The sequence below is a fragment of the Hirundo rustica genome, chromosome 6, assembly GCF_015227805.2.
Source record: "Hirundo rustica isolate bHirRus1 chromosome 6, bHirRus1.pri.v3, whole genome shotgun sequence".
Taxonomy (NCBI): domain Eukaryota; kingdom Metazoa; phylum Chordata; class Aves; order Passeriformes; family Hirundinidae; genus Hirundo; species Hirundo rustica.
In genome coordinates, this window is record NC_053455.1 from 29,545,825 (window position 1) to 29,564,561 (window position 18,737).

Genomic DNA, 18,737 nt, shown 5'->3' on the forward strand with positions numbered 1-18,737 from the left:
TCAGGCCACTGCAGCAGCAGCTGCAAGTGGAGACAGGGACTGATTTGACATGTGTGAGGGAGCCTTGGCAAGCTGGCTTTCTGAGCTGACCAGTCACTCAGTCCCTCACATAGCATGCAGAGCATGTACTGATACTCCCCTGTGACAATGGATGCACATTGGGAAATGTCAGTCTAACATGGAGAGTGACACAAAAACCTGCTTTTATAATTGCAGTGGATTTTATCTGCAGGAAGCAAACAAATCCCTGAAAAGACTCCTGCAGGCAGAGAGGGTTTGCTATCAAATGTCCCTGTTATTGCTGTTTCCCAGTTCTTGAACCAAGGCAACAGAGGCAACGGGATCTGCTTGCACCTCGGCATTAGAAAAAGGGCAGAACCTCTTTTGTGTTTTATGCACCTGAATCACATCTTCTCCATGGTGGGGAAAAGTATGCAGTGGTCCTGGGGGCTGTCCAGCTTCACTGAGAATACTCTCTGTACCTGGTCTTCTGTCATGAGAGTTACACTTCAGACAACATAACCATTCCACTTGCCACAACCATTACGTGACTGAAGAAGAACAAAGAGTACATTTAAAAGGGGGAAACATTGTCCCTTCTAGAAAAAAAGGAACCAATGAGATAAATCACAAAAAACTTCTCTTTTACAATTATGTGAAACCAACATGAAATCTCACCCCTGACAGCTGAGAGCTTAAATGCAGGGAAATAAACCCTGATAAGGTTTAGCATCTCTTGGCTATTTTCCTTCCACATGCTTTACCTTTGGAAAGAGATGAAGGACAGGCTTTGTAAATTATTCCTGACAAGAGGGGAAAGGGGGAGGAAAAAAAAAGTTTGTGATCCAGACGGGAATGTGGGAGGTGGCTGAGATAGCAGAAACCATCTCAAAGCTGCACCTGCTCCAAATCGATGTGCTGCAATGTGATCTCAGGTCTCTCTTCCCCCTCACAGTCAAAGCACAGTGACCCTGAGGAGGGCATGGCTGCCAGATAAGCAGAACCTTGGGAACACTCAAGAAAAAATATGGGAAAAAACCTGAATAATAAAGAAATAATAACATCTGACTTGCACAAGCCATGTGATGGATCCCAGGAATTATGTTTTCTGTTAAGAATGTTTCTTTTTAGCAGAAAACCTTGGTTCTTTCCTCTGATTTGTGTATATGAGACAAGAAGAGAATCAATGGTTAAACATCCATTCCTAATTCCACAAGTATTGATATTCTGCGTCAGGCTTGAGATTTTTTTGGAGTTGTGATGGCCAAGCACAAAGTTCTCATGAACTCTGAACACCAGCTAGATCCCAGAAAGCCCTTTAATTTGAACTTGCTGATGGAAATTTTTCCCTGCTTGTGCCTAAACACAGCCGCAAACTTTAGATGATGATGGGGAATAAGGAGAAATGACAAATTCTTTGCTCACTTCAAGCAGGGGTTTCCCATTTAGCACAGATCATCTTGATTACCATTACACAGGCCCAGCCAGCACAGGTATAGGAAAAGCACGTCCTGCCTGACCAGCCTGATCTCCTTTCATGATCAGCTGATCTGCCTGGTGGATGAGGGAAAGGCTGTGGATTACATGGACTTCAGCAAAGCCTTCAGTACTGTCTCCCATGGCCTTCTCCTGGAGAAGTGGGCAGCCCCCAGTTTGGAGAGATGCAGTCTTTGCTGGGTTAAAAACTATCAGATTGGCTGTGATGAGAGAGTGGTGGTGAATGGAGTTACATCCTGGCAGCCAGTCACCATTAGTGATCCCAGGGCTCAGTATTGGGGTCAGCCCTGTTCAATGTCTTTACAGATGATTTGGACAAGGGGATCGAGTGCACCGTCAGCCAATTAACAGATGACACTCAGCTGGGTGGAAGTGTTGATCTGCTGGAGGGCAGGAAGGGTCTGCAGAGGGATCTGGATGGGCTGGATCAGTGGGCCAAGGGTAGTGGTAAGAGGTTCAGCAAGGTCAAGCCCCAGACAGTGCTTTAAGCTGGGGGAAGAGCGGCTGGAAAGCTGCCCGGCAGGAAAGGACCTGGGGGTGCTGGTGACAGCAGCTGAACATGAGCCAGCGTGTGCCCAGGTGGCCAAGAAGGCCAGTGGCATCCTGGCCTGGATCAGCAAGAGCATGGCCAGCAGGACAGGGCAGTGATTGTCCCCCGGTTCTCTGAGGCCACACCTCAAATCCTATGTTCTGTACTAGGGCCCATCAGTACACGAAAAACATTGAGGTGTTGGAGCAGCAATGAAGGGCAATGAAAATGGTGATGGGTCTAGAAAGTCACTTTTATGAGGAGCAGCTGAGGGAGCTGGGGTTGTTCAGCCTGAAGAAAAGGAGGCTCAGAGGAGACCTTGTCACTCTACAACTATCTGAAAGGTGGCTGTAGACAGGTGGGGGTCAACCTCTTCTCCGAGGCAGCCAGCGACAGGATGAGAAGAAATGGCCTCAAGCTGTACCAGCAGAGGTTCAGATTGGACATCAGGAATAATTTTTTTTCACTGAAAGAGTGGTTAAGCAATGGAATGGGCTGCCCAGGGAGAGAATGGAGTCACGGAGTCACCAGCCCTGGAAGTGTTCAAGAAATTAATGGAGGTGGCATGTAGTGCTGTGATTTAATTGACATGGTGGTGTTTGGTCAAAGGTTGTACTTTATGATCTTGGAGGTATTTTCCCACCTAATTATTCTATTCCATGATTTTTAGCTCATTTTGAGGGCTTTAAACTAATGCTAGATAGCTGTTGAGATACATTTGAGCTGCAAGGGTCCACTTTGCCTTTCATAAACTATTCAGAAACTTCCCTACTGTAGCTATCCCAGTAACATCTTCTAGATTGTTTTGGAGCACTCCTTCACCCTGTCACCAACACCTGGTATTAACTAGTGAGAGCTGATTTGGAGACCCCTTTTGTATTGCAAGCATGCAGCTGAACCTCTAGCCAACCGCAAAGGAGATTTGCAGCATGTCAGACAAATCCATTAAAGGAAAAAGCCACAAGCAATGTAAAGCAGTAGATTAAACAACTAAATAACTAACGGCATACTGCAATGAATGTTAATACTTGTGCTACCTGTATGCTTGGTGCTGGGGAGGAATTTACTGCAGATTCACACATGAGAGAGTGCTGCCTGAGTGAAGGCCTTGTGGCCTTTGCTGGAAGGATGGGAAGAGATGCCAGCTGAGAACCTGCCTGGAGTTTGTTTTTTGGAAGCTGTCTCTATAGCACAAAGAGGACGTGGGAAGGAGAAAGCAGACGCTTCCGCAAGCACATGGTGTGTGACTGCTGCACCTTCCAATTAGACTTGGCAGCAGCCTAGTGCCTGTCTGTCGGCACCTCTGCTGCGCACAGACATTTGTGGCAGAGGAGCTGACGTTAACCCCTGTGCCAGCACACACACATACTGCAGTCAGCAAAACCTGCTATCCACGTTAGATGGATAGCAGAGATGTGTCCTGTTTACTCTGCTATACTTTTCCCAGCTCATCCTCAAGAATCCTGTTTGACCAGCAGGACCCCCTACCATACCATCACCAGGATCTTCCAAAAAGCCAAAGAAAGGAAAGGAGACCTACTCCTCTTTCAGCAGTTACTTGTGCCAAAACTGAATGCAAAACTTTTTAAGAGCAATTATGATCAACTGCCTTCAACCTAAATGATGGTGCTAAAATGCACTTTAGAAAAAGCAGTAAAAATTGCTGCATCCGCTCTGGAAGCTGAAGTAGTTGGTAGCAGGCACAGCTGAGATGAAACGAACAGTAAAGAAGCTGCAAAAGACACCTTCACATTTGCCCTGATTGAACTTCATGGAAAAACATCAGTGGGGGTGAGAAAGCAGGGAAAAATTATGTTTTATTCCAACTCCCTTTAATGTGTCCAAATCCCCACTAAGAGCACTTCTGGATCTGCTTATTCTGGTCTCTGCATTTAGGATTTCACTCCTCTCAAAAATGCTGTAGTGCCTGTTTGAGCTGCCTGCATGCATTAACCATGATGAGCCCCCTCCCAGAGCCTCTCTGGTACCCGGCAGTGCTGCCATCTAGCAGGGCCAGGGGGGACTGGGTCCTCCAGCTGCTGCGGTACTGTGAGGCTTTCCTGGGTTTATAGTTGGAAAAGAAATGCTTCAGGTTGCTAAATGGCATGCAAGAGTCCTGGCCTAAGAGTGAATAGCTCTGGAAAATTTGAGCGGTATCTTTTTTGCCATTCTCAAATACTCAAGGGACACAATAATTTACACCAAGATTTAGCTGGTGCATTTTCTTCATACTCAACCAAGTTGCTTTTGCTACTAAGGGAAAAAAAAAAAAAAAACCAAAAAACCCCCCAGATTAATTATTATCCTGTAATATAGACTAACTTCCCTGCTATACTAAAAAGTATAATTTCTTTTTTTTTTCAGCCCACAAACAAATTACACTGGGCTGAAGGCACAGGAATGTAAGAAAGATCCTTAGCAAGAGGGATAACTGTAAGCAATGAGAGCTCATTTTGAGTAATACACAGAAATCCTTTGTTTAGCCCTGTAGATACGTAGTTGGAAACACAATGTAAATCTTTCATGGAAAAGCACATTGATAAAAGTAACACATAAATTTAGTTATGGCTTCTCTGTAAATTGATGAGACAACTGGTTTGCTTCATATCTTCAAACACAAATGTGAGGGCAGAGCTGTCGAGGGTCCATGGCAGATGCAGTGCAGAGGACTGGAGGCAAAGGGTTGTTGAGTGCTGTGCAGTTAAGGGGTCAGTCTGGTACTGCAGGAGGATTTAGTCCTAAATATAGCAAGGGCTCTCCTAGGAGACAAGAGTGGGCTGCCGGGAGTCTAACGCCATAAGAGCAGCTTTAGGTTTTGAGAACAATGATCATGGCTAAGAGGCTGATTCTCTCAATATGGCCAAATCCTGGCTGCTGGCAAAAAGCCCAAGTGAAAAGGTTTTGCCTGGGAGGAGGGGAAAACCTTCTGTAGCATTCAGGAGACTGGCATTTCTTTTCCAAACAATACAACATGTAGGAGTCGCAGCAATGAAGACAAGGCTTTTCCCTCCTGTGTATGCTGTGGTACAGCTATGAGGTGGAACTACTGAACCTTTTGGTCAACACCCTGACATCTGCAGGCTGTCAGCAGCTTCCTCCTTTTTTACTCCGTGAAAAATCCTGCCAAAAAGCTGAACTGCACCAAGGAGAGGAACATGCAGAACCCCTCACACAGCAGAAGGAAATTCTATTTCAGTGGGGCATTTTGTGTTCCAAAGGAGGAGATAGAGCAGGATACAGCCCTACAGAAAGAAGCAGAACACAGCTTCCGAGTAAAGGTGGTTATTCTGAGATAGGGAACACCAACCCTGCTTGGATGCCTACCTAGAGAACATGTACTGGATAGATAAAGCATTTTCCATGCCTCATCAACATTTTGATTGTAAGATATCTGCTGCTATGTCACCTTGGGCTGCCATTAAGTGGTTGAGCTCAAGATCTCAGAGTCCAAATGTATATTGAAATCTTTCAACTGTTTGCCAACAAACCTCATCCTGACAGCCTACATTCATACCTGCTGTGGGCTGAGCAAAGGTATGAGATGCATAGATCTTCCCGGGGAAATTTTCTTAAATTTTTAATTAGGAGTGTGAACATTTAAAAAAGGTAACAACCCCTTAAAAAACTTAAATACCACAGTGTTCCTGCAGCAGATGGGTTTAGCAGGAAGAGACCACAACCCCCAAGTCCATGAGAAGTGGACTCCTGGAGCTCTGGCTTCTTGATTAGATGAAAGGATGCACTTGCAAGGACTTTCTCTCCCTATTTGGGAGAAAAGAAACAGTATCAGCAGCTTCCTGACCTTCACATGAAGAGGAAATTCTCTTGCTCTGGATCTGACATCCAGTTGCTTCTGGCTTTCAAGAAACACAGTGACACACTACTGACACAAGAATCACAGAGACTGAGTGCTGAATTCAATTTTTGAGCAAACTAGAGACTTTCCCATGTAATCCATCTAAAGGTATTTTTTGGAGGTAGGAAATGTCTGGCACTGAGGCACTGTTAATACTCATGTATGTAGTTTTAGACAGCTTGGCAGGATCAGCACCCTGAATAACAGGCAGACTATTGTCCTGTGGGAATATGCTGACTGTTCTCGTTACCCCATTCCCATGATCTTTCATTTGGAGAGATCTGTTGCCTTCTGTCACTGTCTGCAAGGAGAGAGGTCACTCGTGACTTTTTCCTGGCTCTTTTTCTGCTCATGTGTGACAGAGGGCATTAGCTTAGACAGTAGTTTGATGCCTGATGCCTTCAGAGACAGAAAAGGAAGACAACGGCTGGATGGTAGATATTTTTCATATAACATGACTGCTAAACCACAAATTAAAATGGAAGGCAGAAGATAAAAGAAGCACTTTCTGACATGCGGTGCATATGTACGTTTTGAAAAATACTCCCAACAAACTGAAACAGGAAAATAATAACACAAAGTATCTGCTCCTATGTAAACCTGCTTCAAGTCTTTTGTTTCCTGCTCTGCACAGCGTCAGGCACACCAGCATAAGCCTCCACAATCACTTCTCAATTTTTGCTCCAGACATTTAACTACTCTTCTGGCTGTATTTGTGGGGCTCTTGATTTCAGATTCTGTTTGGTTGTAGGTTGTTTTGTGAAATCCACAAGGGCAGGAGCTTGCAGTTTTGCTTCCAAGTGTAACAAATACACAACAGTGAGACTCTGTGTGTTTTCTACAGTCACCATAACCCAAATAGGAAGAAGAGAACCAGAGTGCAGTGTAAGGAAGGATTTTCTCCTCCAGTCCCCCAGAATCAGAGCCAAAGAAGGAGAAAGGAATAAAAGTCAAGTCCTTGTGCAGTCCTTAACCTCCACAGGAAGCAGCAGGCTGTCAAAAGCTTCCAGGAGTCCTAGGCACACGGGTCATGTATAAATACTGATGCAGTGCAGCAGTGCTTTCAATTCCCCACAGCGCAGGCTCAAGGTCTGTGAGCAGCACTGGTTCAGGTGGACTTGGTCCCCTCTTAGAGGCAGAGCACCTTGGTCTGTCCCATGTCCCCTTGCTGGCTGCCTACACTACCAAACAGAGCTGCTTTGCTGTTACCCTGATTCTCCATCCTTAGTCAATGTTCTTTACAGGCATGCATGTAACTGAGGTGCCTGGGCAAAACTTTAAGAAAACAGGAATTATGTTTCTTCAAGTTCTTACGTGAAAGATGATACAGACACACAAGGAATTATTATTTTCACATTTTTCTTCCATGCTTTGATTTTGCTCCAGACCTACAAACGGAGTGCTGTATGCCCACTGAATAGACACCAGGCCTTTTACATTGTGTGCACGCTAGAAAAGACAAAGTCAGGAGAAGTCACTCCTCATTCTCCCTCCTTGGTAAAAAATGACATTTCGCTTCCAAGAGATCCTTGCTTAAACTTGGAATTTGGTTTTGAATTCAATAGGGTCCTGTCAATTTCTGTCAACACCTTGAGCTTCCTGATACAACCAGAAAGCAAACTGATGACTGACCACTGATGAATCCTGCAAGGACTCGTATTTCTATCACAGTCAAGAATAAACTGAACTACACCTGGGGCAGCTGAGAGCATGAACTGGGCTCAGATCTCAAGATTAGATTTAAGGAAGAAAGTCTTTACAATGCAGATAGTGAAACCCTGGCCCAGATCGCCCAGAGAGGTGGTAGATGCCCCGTCTCTGAAAACATTCAAGGTCAAGTTGAACAGGGCTCTGAGAATCCTGATCTAGTTGAGGATATACCCTGCTCATTTCAGGGGAGCTGGACTAGATGAACTTTAAAGGTGCCTTCTGTCCCAAATTATTCTACGTTTCAAATCTGGGACAGGTACATTTCTGGTTTGAGCTGTCTGGAATTTAGCATTATGGTCTAAATCTGCCCTGGAATTAGCCAAGGATCTGCAAAGAACAGTTAAAATCCCTAACTGAGCCTGGATTAGAACTGAATTTCCCTGACTCATCTTCATAGAAACAACGGCTGGTTAGTTCAGGTAAAGGAATATCGATCTAAAACTCTATTTTATTTATTAAAGAATAAAAATAAAGAAAACAGGAAAGGAATTTCAAAGACAACTGTGTGGCTTACCTTACCTTGGTACACCTGGCTCTGAAGCCTGCCAGTAAATGTAGGCTAAATGTCCCTACAAATCTTACTGCGAGGAAACACAATGCATCCTGGTGGATATTGGCTCCCAACACCAAGGGACTGAGGAAGGGATTAAAGATTTTCTGAAGGCAGAAAGACATTTCAGGGGAGGCAAGCGATGCTTGATGGGGGTTGGGGGAGAATGGTTAAAAAACTAATAACATGCTGTACAGATAAGCCATAATTGTCACACTTACAGCTCTGTGTTCCCATGTAAAGATGAATTACTTTGGCTGTCAGTAGCTTCATTAGCCAAAAGAGGCCGTTCAGATGGACATAAACCTATTTACTTTCTAGAACTGGTGGTGCCTGCTTCATATTGCAGGGCCCCACACTGGCTGTTCAGCAACGCTGATAACTCCTGTGGGAGCTAAGTACTTCACTGTTTAATTGAACTGACCTTTCCTGACGATGCCCCTTGTATTAAAAGCTGCTTTGCTCCCCAGTGAAAATGGTTTGATAATCATAATATTTTACTCAGAGGACAGTTGTTTAAGAGCAGAAAATAATCAGCTAAATTGGTAGGCTCCCCTCTGGAGGGGCCCAGCACTAAAATGACAGAAGGTGCTGCAGACCAAGATAGCTGGCAGAGCTGACGATGAGGACAGAGCTAGGAGCGGCACCGGGCTGCTCAAGGACAGGGACACCAACAAACTGGACAGCTGGGGAGGGGAGTGCAGGCTGAGCCAGCACAGCACACTCTGCTCAGAGCTGAGATGTGCTGGCACAGCTTGAGCCGGGCACGGGGTGGGCGATGGCACCTGGGGGAGCCACAGCGAGAGGGGCAGCTCTATGCAAGCCCTGCAGGGAGTGCAGCAGGACTGTGGAGAGCAGCAGCACTGAGGGGCACACAGCACAGCAAGTATCTTAAGCTGAGATGGGTAAACGGTGAAACATTTGGAATGCATCTCAGAGAGAGGTCTGTCTGAAATAATAAATGCACACCAAATTCAGGTTTGGATTAGGAGTGCTTTGAGGTATGAGATTTGGAACTGAGGTTTTCTTAAAGAGAGGAACCTTTTGCTTTCAGACCATGACTAGCCTGGGGCAGAGGTTTTAAGTGAGAGGTGTGTTTGCCAAGAGCCCCTTTTCTCCCTGTTTTTATCTAGGCTAGTTGCCTTACCAGATGGTTGAGCAGCATCTGGGAGAGCTCTTTAGGGCTGGGAGCCAAGGCTGTGCAAAGAAGCACATCAATGTAGACGGTTAAGCACCCGATAACAAATGATGCTTTGATTTCAACTTCCTGTTACAAAGCATTTGCTGGCCTGGATGTGCTCTGCCACACCTTGCCCTTCCCAAGTACAGCAATGTGTCCACTTCCAGTGCTTTTTATACAGATTTGGCATTTTGTGGATCTCTCAAGTCATGACTAGAGTGCCACATCAGCTTCTCCTATTCTTCCACTGCAGAAGTATTGAACTGATTTTTGCACATTGGTCAACACTTTTCCTTCCTCTTAGTGCCTCAGACCTGCCAAGCATTCAAAGAATGTGCTGTTGAGTAAACTAAATTTTTTCTCATTCTTTACTTACAAGGACATTTCAGTTGTTTTCCTCTTTGTGCTAAAGCTACACAGGACAACACTCATATTTTCCCCTCCCACAGAGGGTGTTTTGATTAGATGTATCTGATTGAGTCCCTAGGAATGTGGGATGTGTGGGAGCTCCCATGGACTCCTGGTGCAAGGGTGCTGAGATAAGGCAGCTACTGCAGACTCATGGACAAGAGCCTGTGTGGTGTCAGGGCTCACCTGCAAGAAACATCACGGCAGTACCTGGGAGACTTACAGCGCCCTGGGGCGATCTACGTTGGCTCCCATGGAGTAGTTGTGCAAACAAAAGTGTTCTTTCTCCAGGATGAGCCACTAAAAACTCTACCAGGGCACTAAACCCTTCAGCAATGTCCTGCTTCTTCCTGCTTTTGTTAGACCGCCTTCTCAGCTATCCAGTCAGGTAGGCACAAACAGCTTGCTTGGCCTTTGGAGAGCTACCAGAAACCCACCGTACAAGAAAGTAACCGGGTTCACCTTCCACATTGTGCTATCCTCTCCTGGCATAGATTCAATCTCCAGAAAAACTATAGCTGGCCCTGAAGGTCTGCCTTTGCCCTCATATTTCTGTGTCCATGAACCACAACAGATGAATTGAGGACATCTGTCAGTGTAAAAATCCAATCAAATAAAATTAACCCAAGGAACTAAAATTGCAGTCTAACTGCCAGGGCTCCAGCTTGATTTTATCAACTCCCCTTTGAATGGCAATTACATTGTGAACTGATCAGTTCAAGGCTAAATCCTCCATGTCCTCTTCTAATTAAATACTCATTGTCTAAACATTCATTTTATTCTTAGTACTTTTACTTATCAATTTAATCAATTCCCCCATTATTCACCTATCTACTTTAGCCTGCATTTTGCCATCATCATTTTTTCCAGGTGATGCAAGAAGCTCTTTTTCAACTTCCAAGCAAAGAATACATCTTAGCCAAAATGTCTTCATATTCCTGTATTTCTCAGCTTTAAAAAGAGCATTTAAGTTGCCTGATATTCACAGGGGCCTGCCTTGAAACTTCATGTACATTCCTTCTACGCTGGCCCCAAGGAGCAAGATTGCATTCATGAAAATAGAGTATTTGATGCTGGTTTGAAAAATTTATTGCCTAACCTTGTTTAAGTGGTCCACAACATCTCCCCTGAGGTAAAAATATTTTGTTAGTGGAGTATTTTGAAGAATTGCCTTTGAATGCCAATTTAAAAAAAAAAAAATCCCTAAACCCAGGAATTCTTTTCATTGCTGTTGGTTTTACTACATCTTGTGATAAAAATGATAATGAGGAGGATATCTTTTAATTGTGTCCCTAGTAATATTTGCTAAATGATCCCTTCTTCCTTTTTCTTTTTTAAAAATTAGAAAATTATATTTTCACTTTCCAGAAGGTTATGCAGCTTTACCCTTGTTCTAACAGTTTTTCTCAAATTATCTGTTTCCCTCAAGGCATTTTCCACATACAGTTTACCTGTAAAATTTCCCTGATAAATCTGGAGCCTTGGGAGGGAAGGAATAAGCTCACTACATTGCCTGCTGTCCTATCATTACTCGAAGGTATTGTCTGGTGGACAAATTTCTAGCTGTGTTGGAGGGAGCTGCTGCATTTGGGGTTAGGCAGGGGGATATAATTAGCTATAAATAAACAAAATATAAAAAAGTGTATTAGCCAGGGTTTTGATATGACATTGGCCATTGTGCAAATATGCCAGACTTCGGTGACAGGTAGCACAGACAGACAAGCTGAACTGTATAGCACTCTTTCATCTGTGCTTTCTCTGAGACATGGCTCCAGCTTGCAGCACCTTGCAGACTTGTAGATTTTGGAACATTTGTTCCCAGAGGAGCCTTAGCCTGTTACAACAGATAGATTCAATGAAAATATCATTTACCCAGCCTGAATAGGTATCTTCAAAGTCACTTCAAACTGTGCATCTCATTTTTCTTACAAGTGAGCAGTTACAATGTGATAGTGGAATACCATATTAAAACCAAGAGTTTCGTTAGCAGTAGTTCCATAAAACCAAAAACTAACCTGTGCATCTTCATATGTGTATCTCCCTGGGTCTTTGACATTTTGGCTGGTTTTCTCATAGCTGTGGGAATCCAGGTTGATAGCACTTTGGGCCCCAGGAGCTAGAAACTCTTGCCAGATTTCTTCCACTCTGGTGGTCACATCCTGTAAAGGTTGTTTCTTGAGATCTTGGACAGCCAACCAAAACCTGTACTAGGCAAAAATTAAAAGGGCAGAAAAGAGAAAAAGATAAAAATCTAGGTAAGATTTTCTGAATAAGCCTAGGCAGAGTCCTAAAACAGACACAGAACCTAATCCTTCATCTATTAGAAGTCACAGAAGGCTCTCCAAGTAAGCATGAATTCAAGTGAAAGGGGTGAGGCACTTTACACCAACATCTTATATATTTTGGCTAAGATCAGAACACTGACTTTAGGAAGTGATACATTCTTATTCTAACTGCCCCTGCAAAAGTGTCAGATTAGGTATGCCAACAGGAAACCTCCAGAGCTATGCAGCTGGAGGAGAGGAGCAGGCCCTGCCTCCCACAGTCCCGCTGCAATGTGCTGGTCACTCCTGCTGCAAGATCGGTCATCCACAGGGGATGTAAAATGAAGAACAAACTTAACATTCATATCATTTCCAGTGTGAGGTAGTACCAATGCCCCTTAGAGAATTTTTTTTCTAACTTGTAAACTCACCAGCACTCAGATGGATGCCGTGAGAAAAGATAACTCTTGTAATGCCATACTCGAATTTTACAGGGATATTTTCTTGACTAGGCTATGCTTACAGACTACAGTAAGTTCATAAACACTGAGAAGATAATCTCTTTGATGACTAAAGACATAATCCATATCTTGATCTGTGAAAACAAAGACCACAGAATATTTTTGCAAGAGTGAGATGCATGTCTTTTGTGTTTTACCCGAGGAAAAAGAAAAAATTCTTGGCGGTGCTAGTTTTATTTATTGCTGAAGGATATATGCTATTTCAGGTGATTAATTCAGAAGACGCACAGTGCCCAGTAACCTTTTGTTTTGGTAAACTCTATCTTTCAGCAAGAAGGTATTCCTGAGGGTTATCTGCCCTGAGTACCTGGGCCCCACAACCTGGTTGAGCAAGCACAGTAGTGCCCTGCAGGGAGTGCTGAGGGCTACATGGCAAACAGGTATACAGAAGGCATCTTTGCAGCCACCTAAAATAACCAGCTCTCTACCCCCATCCAAGGTGCTCGTTGTCCAGGGTGACAAAGGTTTGCCTTGGCTGTCCCTGCCCTGCTCTTATGCACTCCCTCTGCTGGGCAGACTGTGCAGAGGGGACAGGGATTGTCTGGGTCACTGCTTGTTCAAGGCATCCGCAAGAGCTACACAACTTGGAAAATTCTGTGTGAACTTTAAATGAAGTCCTGATTTCTCACTCCAAATGAGTCAATGGTGTCAGTGCACTGCTACTAGGGCAAATATTCCTCTGTTGTGGAAGGAGGAAGATAGAGTCTGTCCCAAACAAAAATCCTGATGGCAGTGAGGGTAGCTGCTGGAGACAGCAGCACTCCTGAGCTGTTCCCGACCCTCACTTCTTTAATGGCTGCAGGCAGTACGTAAACACCCTGGAATCGGTGGTGTTATTGCAAGCAGATGAGGCTGCCACCCCATTTAGCCTGGTATCCTACCTGCAATAGAGGCAAACAGTTCAATTTGCGAAAAAAGTGACATCCACACTACATACAAGGCCAGGTTAAATCCCCCTTGCTGTCTTCCGCTTCTTCCCCACCATCAGGGCGCCTCATGCCGCAGCCCTGGCTCACCCAAGCCACTTGACGATACTCCTTCATATGGTTTTCTCATTTCCTTGGCAGGCTCAGTAAAACAGACTGGGGTACACCCAACCACTACATCAGGACCTGTAGAGTCACATACCTGTGGTTCTAATACAGTGATGTTTGACTTTATAAACCGAAATAGAGTGACAGTGACACCCCCACTTATCATATGCATGCAGAGAGTAAAGAGCGGCACTCGCAGCGCAATAATCTGATGCTGTATGTTGTGATTGCGACATGCAAAGCAACCACACGGAGACAACAGATTTTGCAGGGCAGAGTTGTTCCTCCGAGAGAGCCCAAGGCTGAGCCAAGGCTGAGAGTCCTTCTGCCTGTTTATTTCTTACTTTTTATACATTTGTGGGTCTGGCTGTGGATTGGCTTCTGGAGTTATCACCTCCCAGCCGAATGGCCAGACCAACTGTCAGTTACAATTGTTTTCAGGTTAGAAATATGCAAACAAAGGACAGAGAATGAAAAACAAAGGATTTGTTTATGTTACATGTGTGAGAAAAGGCAAAAACTGCTACTAATATTGTACAGAAGCTAAAAAGTCTGACTCTATCTTATGAACAATCAAAATGCTTTAAAAAACTTAGAAAAACCAGGGTGACAGTATGTGGCTTCCGTTATTTGAAAATACTTTATCATTCAGTTTCAGATGTAATGGGAACATGTGAATGCAGAAGAGACATAGGGAGAAAAGATGCTAATCATTCCAGAGTAGCTGGGACACTTCAGACAAACACTTGGCTAGAGAGAACCTTTTCTTCTGGTTTATCTTCTGCCCCTGGAGCCGGGGAGGCAGGCTGGGAAAGCACGCTCGTGAGAGAGCTGGGAATGCTGTGAAGTGACAGCTTGCCAGAACAAGAGCACCATCCATTTTAATAACCATTTGGCTCAATCTGAAAACCAACCAACCAGACCAACCTGACAGTAACAAGAACAAGCTCTTTTTACTGCAAGCGATTGTGAATTCATGCCCAAGGCTGGATGTCCTCTTCAAGGCAAAGGGGAGTTTTGTCTTGGTAAAAATTTCAAAGCTATTCACTAAAACTGGCATCTAAAAATCAAGTAACATCAAACAGGGGTACCCAGCCCCACAGTTTCAACTCCAAGGCAAATTCTCTGCCACAAGGAATCATCCTGAAGCCAATGTATAAGCAGGGCTTCCAATGGGATTTATAGCATTTATAAGAGAGAAGCAGGTATTTCGGCTTAGGAAAGGAGCCGACATGCAATGACTGCGCTGGAATTTCTGCTCAATTATAAAGTGCAAATGCACTCTGAATCACTCCTGCAATTTCTGAAGTGCAAGCCCAGCCCCCAAGTTCACAAGCAGTCAGGTGAAGATCCTGCATTGCCTCCTCTCCTTCTGTAGGAGACAGATGTCCAGGGGACACCTCTTGCACAGGGCAGGGGAGAAGGGAGATGTCCTTGTATGTCCTCTCCACAGGTGCCCTTTAAGCACAGCAGGACTGGCACAGGGACTGTCTGCACAGAGGGAACAGCAGCATTGATCACAGGTTCTTTGTCCTTTATAAAACAGCATGTAAGGACTGGAGAAGGCTGATAATATGGTGTCCTAAAGTGTTGTCAGTGGCATAAACCATTCCAGCTTCATCCAGCATGTAATTAAACTGCTGTCACTTGCAGAAGATATCCCACAATGGCATTTATCCTCCACAGCTCCCCCAGAGCACAGAGAGCTCCTGGACCTCAGTGTGTGTGCTCTGCCTCCCTGCAGGGCACTGCAGAGGCGCTTGGTCACTGCTGTTCAAAGATGTCCCCCAGTGAAAAGGCTGCTGGGGAAAGACAGGGTGAGTAGCAGGGAAGAGGTTGCTTCTGAGGTACATTGTAAAACAAAAATTAATTTAAAATCCTGATCGGGAGGCAAAATACAGATGACTCCGGAAACTGAGAAACAACTGTCAAGACAAGGGGAGTGTCATATCCCCATCTTTGGGGTGGACACGATACCCCCACCTCGACAGTGAATTCACCGAGTGACAATCTGAGGTTGAAATCCAAGCACACTTCTCTCCTTGCCTCAGTAGTTCCATGCCAGTATCCCATGCCTCTCCGGTCTCACACCTCTAACCATGCACAAATATTCCATTCACCAAGAAATAACTTTGAACAACTCAGCCAGGAAATGAATGAAAGCAATAGGTAAAAATAAAAATACACTTCACATGAGGCAATATTCACATCTTTGTGTTGTTTAATGGTCAGATCCTTGGCATGGTGAGCTTGACGTGGTCAAGACCAACAAAAATCTGTCCTCGGTGAGCAAGCTGGGAGCAGGCAGATGCTGCAAAGTTGCACGCTGAAGCACAGGGGACGTGCCAAGGAAACCGCAGTGCCGGTGGGGACGGGGCAAGCGTCCCGCGGGCCTCCCCCTCACCGTCCTTCTTCCCCTCCCCTCACCTCCCCTCCCCCGCGGCGCCCGCCAGCGTCCACGGCGCAAGTCCACCCTTCTGCTGCAAGTCCTTTCAGCGCTGTGGGGCCGAAAAGGCCTTTTATCGCTGCCGCGGGACAGAGCCCGCGGAGCGGTGCGGCCCTGACGGGCCCGCTGAGGGGCGGGCACCGCGCCCGGCGCCGCCACGGGCCCGCGCAGCGCGGGACGGCGGCGCCGCCTGCCGGCACCGCCCCGCACCGCCCATAGCCGGCTCCGTCCGCATCGCCCGGCACTGCCCCGCACTGCCGGCACCGCCCCGCACCGCCCATAGCCGGCTCCGTCCGCATCGCCCGGCACTGCTCGGCTCTGCCCGCACCGCCCCGCACCGCCCATAGCCGGCTCCGTCCGCATCGCCCGGCACTGCCCCGCACTGCTCCGCACTGCCCATAGCCGGCTCCGTCCGCAGCGCCCGGCACCGCCCCGCACTGCCCGCACCGCCCCGCACTGCCCATAGCCGGCTCCGTCCGCATCGCCCGGCACTGCTCGGCTCTGCCCGCACCGCCTGGATCTGCCCGCACTGCCCGGCACTGCTCGGCTCTGCCCGCCCCGCCCCGCCCCGCACTGCCTCGCACTGCCCGGCTCTGCCCCGCACTGCTCGCACTGCCCGCAGCCGCCTCTGCCCGCACCCCGCGGAGCTCTCCAGCGCTGGAACTACCTCGGAACTGCTCTGGAAACGCTCTTTATTTCGGGAACACGGGGCTTTGGGGAAGCTCAGTGTGTTTACTACGTATACCAGCTCTCCTCACTGCCTGAACTTCTTTCCTGATGAAGACTGGGGAAGAAAAAAAAAAAAAAACAAAAAACAAACAAAAAACAAAAGAAAAAAAAAAAAAAAAAAAAAACAAAAAAACCCAAAAAAACCCCACAACACCTGGCAACTAGTTTGAACCATTAGGAGTCACGTAGGATTGACTTATTAAAGAAATATGGGTATCGATCTAGTATCGATACCCAACTGTGACGGACAAAGACTCCCTAACAGTTTAAAGTTAGAAAGTGTATGTTTATTACGGCCGGGCAGCACGCGGGATATTTCCCTAATTCTCACTGCGAAATTCACAGGTAATTACAAAGCCTTTTATTTACAAAAGTGTTGAATACCCAAAATACAAATGCATATTCATACCCCTGTCACCTCCCATTTCTCGTTTCATATGCTAATTGGCAAAAAGGCTATTAGGCATGCGTACTTTGTTTCCTAAAATGAGTCGGGGGTCTATTTTGGGGAGGGGTCACCTAAAATGAGGAAGTAAGATGAGTCTTCCTCGTCCTGACCTTTCTACCTTTTCAATGCATTAATGACAATTGAATCCTTGGTAGAACTTACAGTTTCCTGTGTTCAGTGGGTCCTTTAAGCAGGAAATCTGCAGCTATCTTATGTCCTATTTACCACAGTTTGTTTTTCGTTACAAGCACAACTACACAAACATAAACCTGACAAGCAATGAGTTACTAAATCCGGGGTATCTTATCTAAGATCTGGCTTCTGTTAACTGCGAACAAAGCCTGCCTATCTACTTCAGCTATTTCAGCAACTTATTATCTTAACTTTCCTAAAAATCCCTTATTCTTCAAATTTAATGTCTCAGGATATGAACACTTTCTGCAAGTAAAACTCCTTTCCAGCGATCTCCATATTCAACATATGCTCACAGTCAATAAGGCCCAGGGCGCCTGCATCCATGCATTGCCGGTTCCACAGTGCATTCCCACAAAGTGTCATGTGTTTCCCACTGAGGTCCATAAACAGGGGTGCAGCCTCCTTTTCCTTTGGGTGAAATTCCCATGTCCCATATTCCCATTTTGCTGTTTCTCTTTCCAGGTGACACTCTTCGAACTTTTAGGGAAAAAAAAAAATTCAATCCACCAGCCAAATGAACATCTCAGCAATCTCAAGATGTCTCGGAAGGTTCCCAGGTCATAAAAAATGTATCATAACTCTCTGACACCCTTTCTTTTCTTATTCTTTCTTATTTGTTTTGTTTTAAATTTGGCATTTTGTCTGCTATATTTTGGGTACTTCAAAAACCACCTGAGTCAAAACAAATGGTAGATGAAAGATAACAACAGAGAGGAGAAAGAAAACAGAGCAAAGATAAGAGTTAAAATAAAAACGGAGAGAAATATACCCAACCTGTCTGGCTTTCCTGTTCCCACATAAGTAACAGATAGCCAGTAAATAAGTAAGTTACAGGGCTCAGCCGAGCCCAGGAGACTGGTGGACATGATCCTGCAAGTTTATTGTAACACAGAAACAGAAACACAGATGGAAGGTGATCCAGGAAGTCATCGAGTCTAGTCTGCTGCTATCTCTGGCAGTGCCTCACCCAAGACCCCCACTGGGACCAATTTTTCTCAGCTAGGAAGAGATCAAAATACCCCACCACGATCAGCCCTGTGATTTGGGACTCGCACCACAAGGTATAAGAGCAGAATTTGGTCCCCCTGCTGTATGACTGAATTACATTAATTTCAAGGCATTCTCAAGCACACGCTTCACAAAATCTTTTCTAGTGTTACTACGAATTTCTAGGTTTAACAGCAGTCAATTTCTCAGATCTGCCTTAAATTCAACACAGTGTCCTACAGGGCTCCCACCAGTGTTAATCCTAGGATTAATCCCAGGATACTCCCCAAATCCTACTGATACTCCCAAGAGATAACACATCCCCATGCAACAGTTCCAAGATCTCTGCGTAGTCACTGGGAAGAGAGTCCTGAAAAGATTAA

The 18,737-nt window shown here is 45.5% G+C and overlaps 1 protein-coding gene across 6 annotated transcripts in view; it reads right to left on the minus strand.

Annotated features, from left to right (window-relative positions):
- Window positions 1-18,737, minus strand: part of RGS6 (regulator of G protein signaling 6) — a 274,185-nt gene that overhangs the window by 31,176 nt on the left and 224,272 nt on the right. For all 6 annotated transcript variants that reach the window (XM_040066247.2, XM_040066249.2, XM_040066244.2 and 3 more), the window contains exon 15: window positions 11,746-11,932. In XM_040066247.2, coding sequence (XP_039922181.1) covers window positions 11,746-11,932 — 187 coding nt within the window. The remainder of the gene's footprint in view (window positions 1-11,745; window positions 11,933-18,737) is intronic.